At 36.3% G+C, this 9,975-nt stretch overlaps 1 protein-coding gene and 1 non-coding gene across 5 annotated transcripts; both read left to right on the top strand.

Moving 5' to 3' along the window:
• Positions 1–298: 298 nt before the first annotated feature.
• On the top strand, positions 299–6,397 carry LOC104093228 (metal tolerance protein 9-like). Of its 4 annotated transcripts, none has more exons than XM_070177285.1 (6): positions 299–654; positions 3,438–3,550; positions 3,901–4,146; positions 4,444–4,524; positions 5,352–5,582; positions 5,808–6,397. In XM_070177285.1, the coding sequence occupies exons 1-6, from the start codon at positions 450–452 to the stop codon at positions 6,153–6,155; spliced, it is 1,224 nt and encodes a 407-aa protein (XP_070033386.1). In that variant the 5' UTR covers positions 299–449; the 3' UTR covers positions 6,156–6,397. The 4 variants fall into 4 exon arrangements, with proteins under 4 accessions (XP_070033386.1, XP_070033387.1, XP_070033388.1 ...); XM_070177286.1 differs by lacking the exon at positions 299–654 and adding an exon at positions 1,199–1,561; XM_070177287.1 differs by lacking the exon at positions 299–654 and adding an exon at positions 1,585–3,168.
• Positions 2,878–2,963, top strand: TRNAS-UGA (transfer RNA serine (anticodon UGA)). The gene has a single exon. It is a non-coding gene; the product is annotated as a tRNA-Ser (tRNA).
• Positions 6,398–9,975: the final 3,578 nt, after the last annotated feature.

Below are 9,975 nucleotides of genomic sequence, written 5' to 3' on the forward strand. Positions count from 1 at the left end.
TTATAGTTCATTTCTGTTATTAATCTTCACATTTATCAATTGGTATTAGGTGAAATCACGTGTTCTTAAAATCACATTATAAATTTAATTGTTATCCAATTTTAAGGATAAACGGTATTTTTGGCCCGGGAGAAGTTTGGTTTAGATCATTTTACCGAATGAAACATTGGGGGTGGGGGTGCGTGGGGTAGGCCTGTAGGACGTGTGTTTTAGGTTGTACTTGGGGTCTTATAAGATTTTAAATACAAATATGACAGTATAGTAGTATAAGTACTAACGTAAGCTAGTGTGCGTGGTTTCTTGATTGGACGGACGGTGGGTGAGTGGTACGGAATCCTTTGCATTCCCATTGTCCATATTCACGCCGTATTCCTAATAACTATTCTAGTATAAACAGTATTCAAAGTTCCAACGAAGTTCATAATTAACCAGCAGCTACTCATCTAAACATGGAAATCAGTCGCAGTAATGAGAGTGTCACACTGGACGACAGTTTTAGGACGGAGTTGCTGTCTCCCGCTGCTCAGGCGGTGGTTGATCACTCCATGTCTCTGGGGCCGACATGGAAGCTCAACACAACTGACTTCCATCTTCCCCAACTCCGCTCCTCTGATCATCAATCTTTCAGTTTCCTCCGTCTCCTACGAGCTTTCAGTAATTCCTCAGCTCATGCATTAGCCTAATTTTCTTTTCAACTACTCCTGTAATGACATGTTGGATTTAAGAAAAAAAATAAATATTTTTGCATATATTATACTAGTGCCTATGTTCCATGTTAATCTATTATTATTTGGGGTGTCACATAATATTTTCTTTAACCACATTTTTTACAAATGTTTTCTAAATACTTATTTTGGAATATTAACTATGGTAATTTATACAGTAGTAGTTTTTATGTAATTTCTAAATATGTAAATTTAAAATTACTAGTTAATTTGATCCTAACTACAATTAAGTACTTGCCATTATTTGAAAATTTAAAGCTAAAGAGTTACCGTATACAAAGATGTATCCTTTTACATTTATTTTAGTGTTTGTTATTTTTGTTTACTATGTCTGAAGCCTTTGAAACTCGTTCGGTTTCCCTTTGACCTTTTAGTTTGTAACCTTAGAGTATTCTAGTGTTATTATTATAATATCTAACTACTATTTCTGATCATAAGTCATGACTATTACCTAACTTATTGTTAGTTAATACTATCGCCTTTCAAGTGGTTCATTAGCATTACCAAAAAAAGTAGTTCTTTAGTTTCTGAATATAGAATATCGGAGTTGGATATTTTCGGCGAGTTGAAGCCTGAAAAGTGAAATTACAATCTTGTTTCTAATAGTACTTTACTTCAAGTTTCAATTCTTGTCTGTAGCATTGTAGTGGAGCAGAATATCCTAATGTGCTCAGGAGATCTTATTAACAAAGTTTTGAATCGATTAGATATGATGGGCACTTCAAAGGGATCAAACTTGCTAAATAAACTGGCAACTTTATAATTCAAACACCGATATGTAAAAGCTCATGGGCCATGTCGCGACTTCATTTTGTCCTAAAAGTTCAAAGTTCCTGGTCAGATTTTTCTTTTATTATTTTGTTAATTTTCCTTCTTCCGCTCTAGCAATTTTAATTGGTTTAAGAGGGGAAATGGTCAAATATTAGCGCCTTATTGTTTATTTACATCTTCCAATTAATGGAAGAGAAAAACGGGTAGATGGTTGTATATCCAAATCCTTTACTTTCTTTAATTATGTGGGACAAGCACAGAGTTACGATTTTGAATCATTGAAAAGAGAATTGCTTGGCAAAGAAGAATTTTGAAAAGTTGAATCTAAAACATTTAGTAAATAGAAAATCTCAAAAATTTAAATACTCCGAGTCTCCAAGAACAATTGTGTGGGATGCAATTGTGAAGCTTGTATTACTGATTTTTCATACTAAGGGTCGTTTGGTAGGGGATATTAAAAAAAATAATGCAGGCATTAACTTTGTGCATTACTAATTGGAAAAATGACAATGTATAGGCGATGTAAAAATAATAGACGAAAAAATGTATAAAATTTGTATATTTTTTTGTATATATATACATTTTGTATTTTGTATATATATACATTTTGTATGTTATATACAAAAATTATGCAAATTTTATACACTTCCGGCTACCAGATGTAAATAGTTTCTAGCGCGGGCTAAAAGTGATAATACCCCTTACTAATCCCTTGTTTGGTACATTTTTTGTATTAGTTATACATCCCATTTAGCATTATATTATGTATAACTAAAACATAGCAAACTATGGTATTAGCAATGCAAAAGTTTTTAATACTTGTATAAACATGGTTAAAGACATAACTACCCCTCAAATCCCTCAAAACCTATTCCAAATATTTTTCACCATATTTTTCTAGAGGGTATATTTGTAAACAATCAATTTTTTAAGAAATTATGCAATGCTTTAATATACCAAACTAAACAGTGGATAAGAAATAATCTCAGTATAATGCCGGCATAACTAATCCAGCACTACTGATGCACCTTATTCAACACTATTTTTATACCTCCTACCAAGCGACCCCTAAGATTGTTTTATTTGAAGTAACTTCAAATCATATACTTGATCTCATTCTTGTAAAAGTGTTTTTTTTTTGGTTGAGAAGGTAAACTTATAAAAGAAATTAGTCACATTTGCTTCCCTTTGGCATATAAAACTACGGTGTTCCAGATATTAAAGAGTTTTGGGTGTTCTATTTAGTCTGCGGTTATTAGTCCTGTTTGATTTTTCTCTACAGCTCTAGATTTTTCTTTCATATTTACTCACTTAAAAGTTAAGAAGGCGCCGATAATTTAACTACCAGGTTGAGGACCACCTGTCAGCGCGCGGATGGATAGGGTGGATGTCTGAGTGGTTGAAAGAGTCGGTCTTGATAACCGAAGTATTTATAGAATACCGGGGGTTCGAATCCCTCTCCATCCGCGAGAACATAAGTTTTCTCTTGAGTTATCTATAGATAAGAAGTTATTGGGCCGACTCGACTGATATGATAGATGGAATGGTAGACTGAAGTTGTTACTTATTTTCAGCTAAGGAACAAAAGTTCACTTGATAATCTGTAAGGGTGATCTGCAAAGCAGGCAACAAAATCCATCTTTGTTGGACCAAAATTTGCTCTTATTTACTTGTAAATGTTCCCTTACCAAATGCTTTGATTGCTGAAGCTAATAGTTCAAAAACTTATCTTTCTTGGACTGAAATTGGCTCTCTTATTTGGAATGGACATAATTCAAGAGTAATGTGTTATAAGCTAATATAAGCTATCATACCCTTAAGAATAATGCTTAAAGTAGGTGGTTTCAGATAACCAAATTCATTGTTTTAGGCAATTAAAGTTTTCACTTTGTTTTTTAATCTAACCTGACTGCTTCATGGAATCTCTGTAATCATATATAGGGAATCAGAAAAAAGTTGCTGAATACTACAAAAAGCAAGAAAGGCTGCTTGAAGGATTCAATGAGATGGACACAATTAATGAATGTGGTTATTTACCTGGAAATCTAACTGAGGTTGGTCTTTTCCTCACTTGCCACAACTAATGAATGTGGTTATTTCTGTTCTTTGTTGCACTATTTCCACCTTCAACCGAAACAATCACCTTTAGTGTTCAGAAATTCATGTGTCTCTGGATCAGATAAGACTACTTGTGTTTATGTTCTTTTTCTTCTTGGAGAAGGTGATTTCTTGATCAATCTCTGCCTCTTCAATAACTACAATGTTTTTCCATGTTAACCCGAGTGTATATTAGGACTTTCAGTCAGATTCTTAGGTTTCTTGAATCTTGATCTCTGTTAATATTCGTAATAAGAATCAACAAATAATGTTGTTTTTCCTGTCTACCAATGATTATTAATGCCAGGATGAAATGAAGCAACATGCTAAGAGCGAACGAATGGCTATTCATGCGTCAAACATAGCAAATATGGTTCTTTTCATTGCTAAAGTCTACGCTTCTATTGACAGCAGATCGCTGGCTGTAATTTCATCGACCTTAGACTCGCTATTAGACCTCTTATCTGGATTTATTCTGTGGTTCACTTCTCATGCAATGAAAACGCCAAACCAGTACCGCTATCCAATTGGAAAGAAGAGAATGCAGCCAGTGGTGAGTCTTCTACTGTTTTTTCTTCCAAGGAACACCCTTGTTTCAGGGTATTTCTCCGAAATTAGAGTAAAAAGAAGAAAAAACATATTCCTTTAGCTCCCTATAAAGAATAAGAAAAGATGTCTGATCACCAATTTATGTTTATATATCTGGATAATACCTTTGTGCCTTCTGACAGTTTCCTCAAGAATTAACAGCTTAAAGGGTAGCACGTAAACCAGAATATCTTGCTTGTGTGCAATATTTTTTACATTAATATGGTTTATTGTTTGAAATGATCTGCTGCAATATTTTCAGGGTATAGTTGTTTTTGCATCCGTAATGGCGACCCTAGGATTACAAATATTGTTCGAGTCTGGTAAAGAACTCATAACTAAGGTATGTAACTTGGTTCTCTTCAGCTGTGTCATGAGATGGATGTGTCATGTGTGAGCTGGTACAAGGTTGAGTATTGTGACTTCTAAAAATAATGTCAAATTGATGAAGAACGTTTCCTCAAATATACTTTGAGAGCACAATATCCTTACTGGTCTTTTAATAATCCATGTTAGGCAAAATGAATTTTGGACCTAACTCAACAGCTTTGCTCAAGTGATTTCGCAATATGTGCATGCATTACAAAAGTTTACTCGGGTGAGATGAGGATCTTCTAGGGCCATATAAAGAGACTACAGCTTATGCCCTCAATCAGTGTGGGACTCTTAACAATATTCGTATTTCCTTCTTCCCCTAAATATCAGCAGCCTAGAGTTCTCTCCGGATTTTGTACTTCTATAGTTGATTTTAAGTTATTTTGTAGTAGAGTTTACGGTAGTCCTTTGCCCTAAGTAATCCCTTTCTTAAAATTGATGGACAATTTATATTGTTGAATATTACCACTAGCTTGTCTGATAAATGAAATATGTCGTACAATGCGACAAAAGACCTAAAATAGAAGCTGAATTGCTACTAAAAGAAAGTTGCAGTAACACAAGATATGCCCTCTAATCCATGTATAAAGATGAACTAGTCGTTTGTGCTCTAACTGAAAACAACTAGTTTTGATACTACATATGAAGCACAGATTAATAAAGATTAGTCCCACATGATACATTTCTTATTGAAGGACTGAACTCTAATTTACCGCAATTTCACTAGTGAAATATTGTAATATGCTTTACACTTAACCTCAATTTGTTTTTCTGGTTCTATGCTTTAATTATTAGTCTCGTCCTGATATGGACCCTGAGAAGGAAAAATGGATGATAGGAATAATGGTTTCTGTCACTGTGGTCAAGTTTATGCTTCTGATCTACTGCCGAAGATTCAAAAATGAAATTGTAAGGGCCTATGCTCAAGATCATTTCTTTGATGTCATTACCAACTCAATCGGATTAATGGCAGCAGTCTTAGCCATCCATTTCTACTGGTGGATTGATCCTACTGGAGCTATAATTGTGAGTTCAGAATAACACCACATAGTTCTTTTATTTGTATACCTTGTCTGTTGTTGCAATTGAGATGTTTTTGCATTTCCTATGGAGAACTGATCATCCTTTGTTACTGCAACAGCTTTTTAAAGTAGTAGTATTTGTTTAGTTTAAGCAATTAATTAGCATTTTGAAGAATAAAGTAGCATATCTTTATTAATTAATCTTATTAGTCTCTGTTGTGTGTTTCAGATAGCACTTTACACAATGAGCACATGGGCAAAGACAGTGATGGAAAATGTGTGGTCACTTATTGGAAGAACAGCTCCACCCGAATTTCTAGCAAAGTTAACATATCTTATATGGAATCACCATGAAAGGATCAAACACATTGATACTGTTAGAGCATATAACTTTGGCACACAATATTTTGTGGAGGTTGATATAGTGCTGCCAGAGGACATGTTCCTGAACCAGGCACATAATATTGGTGAAACACTGCAGGAAAAACTGGAGCAACTTGTTGAAGTCGAGCGTGCTTTCGTCCATGTAGATTTTGACATAACTCATAGACTGGAACATAAGACTATGATCAATTGAGACATATATATATATATATATATATATATATATATATATATATATATATATATATATATATATATTGTCTGGACTAATTTTTAGAATAACGTCCACTTAATTCCTGTTTATACCATTTTATTTCCTACTCCAGTTGTTACTCTCTATATTGGATCAGATGAGCTTTATCGTCCGTCCCAGCTGAGAGCTTTATCGTCCTTTTGATGTGTCCTTCACCTCTACTGTCTCTTCTTTATTTTTTTCATCATTGAAGTAGTTCTATGTTTCCTTTCGGTCTAATCTTTAGTACATTAATTCTGAATCATTGTTGATGAATACTTAAGGATAATACACAGATTTGTTAGCTGGAATAGATCTAGTGCCCAGATCAATATTATTGAATGAACTAAGACAAAGATATGACATTTTATAATGGTATCCCATATCATTAAAAGCTCAATTACGTTTTTTTTAAATTTAATAATCCCAATGTATGATGGTTTGATTACGTCTTCAGAGGATAATATTGAGATTCAATATTGTTTTAAAATTAATAGAAAATTATTCTATTGCCAAAAATATCCGTCAATTTGTTTTTTAGAACCGTCGTTCAATCCTTGCATATTCCCTGCAGGCATAGAAATTAAAATAGATATTCAATGATGGTTATTCAAACCATTATTGTTGTTAATAACATACCAAATAACGTAATTGTCCCGTCATAAGCGTCGTCATAAACAAAGTTGTCCACACGGCAAGTTACGTGATTCAATGGTTGTAAATACTTTTTTCATATAATAGCATAATTGTAATATATTAAAGTCACGAGATAAGAAGAGTGAGCATAATAATACCAAATAAGTCTCATAGATCGCCTCTAAATGTGGCAAAAATTGGCGAAGGAAACATGTTATTCACCTATAATCATAATAATATTCAAAAGTTGATGAGTTTCATTTTAAAGCATAAGCGTACAATAATACGATTAGCAAATTATAAAAGCATAAAGAGGTGGGGAGGATACAACAAGACTCCGATAAAGATATAAAATAGCAGAACGTTTGAGACCTATCATAGTACAATACAAAGAGGTCCGGCTTCAAGCTAACGTAAGGCTTTAAGACATTTGAATTACTCGTTTAGCATAAATTTTTTATTTGAACACTGTATATGGTCGAAATAGATTTCGGTCTTCGTACGTCTGATCGAGTTCGAAAGATAATCGATCGAAGTGAGACCTCGAGATGGGTTCCGAAGATGGTACAAACAAGCTTCGAATCCGAGGGGCCGATCAATGCCGAGTTCGATATCATTATCAAGCTCGGATCCAAATCGAATTATGATGCAAAGTAAAGCTATCAAGCTTATGATCCAGAGACCGACAAACATTGACCCCGAATCAATTCGAGAGCTCGAGTCAGAATCGAGCTCAAACCAAGATCGAGAGCTCGAGTCAAGATCGAGCTCACAGACAAAAGCCGTTGCAATCCCACTAGAGGAGAGAATCTTGGCAGGAACTGTGAAAAAGCTAATTTATCGTGGGTCTTCCACTGAGTATTTTTAATTATGTTTAAAGCAAGATCCCTCTACTATAAAGGGCATGGTTATCATTTCTGTAAATGCCAGTTTTTATGCTTACATTGTAATCAAAACACTATATTCTCCCATAGTAAAGAGTTATTCTTTCAAACTTCTTAAATTGATTCCACTTGTTTAGTCCTAAAATTCATCTTTCTTACAACCTTATCTATTTTGCATTCTTTGCAATCCATACTTATATTTCTATTTATCCTTACAGTTTGTATTAAGTTGCGCCACATATCCTTAGAACTACGTATAAATTCAACTCCATCCGTTTTTCGGGTAAACAGTTTGGCGCCCACCGTGAGGCTAAGGATAATATTGGTTATTTGATACGAATCTAAAGAAACACACCGTTGTGTTTTGCGCTCGGTTCCGAAAATATCTTGGATTTCGGATTAGCAACGACTAACTACCAATCAAATGGCTTCACCAATCGACAACGGAGCCGGTCTTCAAGACGAGAACAATAACTTGACACCCAGTACCGAAAGGCTACTTATAAGCGCCGTTGGAGCTCGAATCAGTGCCAATAGATATCAATTCGCATGTAGCCATTGAGGCGAACCTCCATGCTGAACCCGAGAATAGCATCCATGATGGCACTCGGTCTGCAGCTCGAGATACCCATAACGTCGAGGAAAACGGCGTTAGCTTGCGTATGATTTTCGAAATGTTGCAAGCCCAACAGGCAGCAATAGCTCAGTTGCAGAGCCAAACCCAGCTACAAAGTAGGCCAGAGCCCAATCCACCTCGAGAAATCACCCATAGAACGGAGCCAGCCATAGTGAAGTCAAATGAGCAAGAATCGGGGACTACTCCCGAAATTGCTAAATTCCTCGAGGAACTCACAAAGCGAGTCGAAGCCAATGATAAAAAGTAGAAACTTATAACTCTAGGGTCGATTAGATCCCGGGAGCTCCACCAATGATAAAAGGGTTGGATTCGAAAATATTCGTGCAAAAACCTTTTCCCTCGAGCGAAGCCCCGAAACCTATCCCCCAAAAATTTTGTATGCCCGAGATTCCCAAATATAACGGAACGACCGATCCTAATGAGCACGTCACTTCTTACACGTGTGCTATAAAGGGCAATGATTTAGAAGACGATGAAATCGAATCTGTGTTGTTAAAAACATTCGGAGAGACCCTCTCGAAGGGGGCAATGATTTGGTATCACAACCTACCACCAAATTTCATAGACTCGTTCGCCATATTAGCAGATTCTTTTATGAAAGCACATGCCGGCGCCATAAAAGTCGCGACAAGGAAATCGGACCTCTTCAAGGTAAGACAAAAGGATAACGAGATGCTGAGGGAGTTCGTATCTCGTTTTCAAATGGAATGAATGGACTTGCCACCAGTCACAGACGATTGGGATATTCAGGCTTTCACTCAAGGTTTGAACGAACGAAGTTTGACGGCTTCACGGTGGTTAAAGCATAACCTGATTGAATACCCAGCCATCACGTGGGCCAACGTGCACAATCGGTATCAATCAAAAATTAGGGTCGAAGATGATGAATTGGGGTCTGAACCCGTTGTTCGAAGGGATACTAATTGAGAACGAGGTCCGATCGGGGATCGATACCAACCGTACAACGGAAGCCACAGAGTCAGTGAATCGAGACATAACCTCGGGTAAAATAACAAAAGAAGTGATCGAGGTCAAGGGTCCCGGGGGCTCATGAACAGAAGTAGGTTCGATAGGCCTGCCGGATCTAAGGAAGTACCTCGGTTATCGGAATATAACTTCAGCATTGATGCATCCGCCATCGTTTCGGCTATTGGACGCATCAAAGACACTAAATGGCCTCGACCCATGCAGACCGATCCTGCCCAGAGGAATCCCAATCAAATGTGCGAATGTCATGGCACCCATGGCCACAGAACGGAAGATTGCAGTCAACTAAGAGAGGAAGTGGCACGGTTATTCAACAAAGGGCACCTTCGAGAATTTTTAAGCGATAGGGCGAAGAACCATTTTAAAAACAGGGATTTTGGCAAGCAAAACGAACAAGAAGAGCCGCAACACGTCATTCACATGATCATCGACGGCGCCGATACCCCTTAGGGACCAGTGCTTAAACGTACTAAGACATCGAATGTGAGAGAAAAGCTATCTCGAACTCAAGATTACACACCCATAGGAACTTTGTCCTTCAATGATGAAGATGCAGAAGGAGTCATACAATCTTATAACGATGCACTGGTAATATCCGTACTCATGAATAAAACTAAAGTTAAGCGTGTGTTAATTG

Source organism: Nicotiana tomentosiformis, chromosome 6, assembly GCF_000390325.3.
Source record: "Nicotiana tomentosiformis chromosome 6, ASM39032v3, whole genome shotgun sequence".
In the NCBI taxonomy this organism is placed as follows: domain Eukaryota; kingdom Viridiplantae; phylum Streptophyta; class Magnoliopsida; order Solanales; family Solanaceae; genus Nicotiana; species Nicotiana tomentosiformis.

Coding starts and splice junctions, on each gene's coding strand:
- LOC104093228 (XM_070177285.1), top strand. CDS start 450: ATGGAAATCAGTCGCAGTAATGAGAGTGTCACACTGGACGACAGTTTT. Junction 655..3,437: donor CCGTCTCCTACGAGCTTTCA/GTAATTCCTCAG, acceptor AATCATATATAG/GGAATCAGAAAAAAGTTGCT. Junction 4,147..4,443: donor AGAAGAGAATGCAGCCAGTG/GTGAGTCTTCTA, acceptor CAATATTTTCAG/GGTATAGTTGTTTTTGCATC.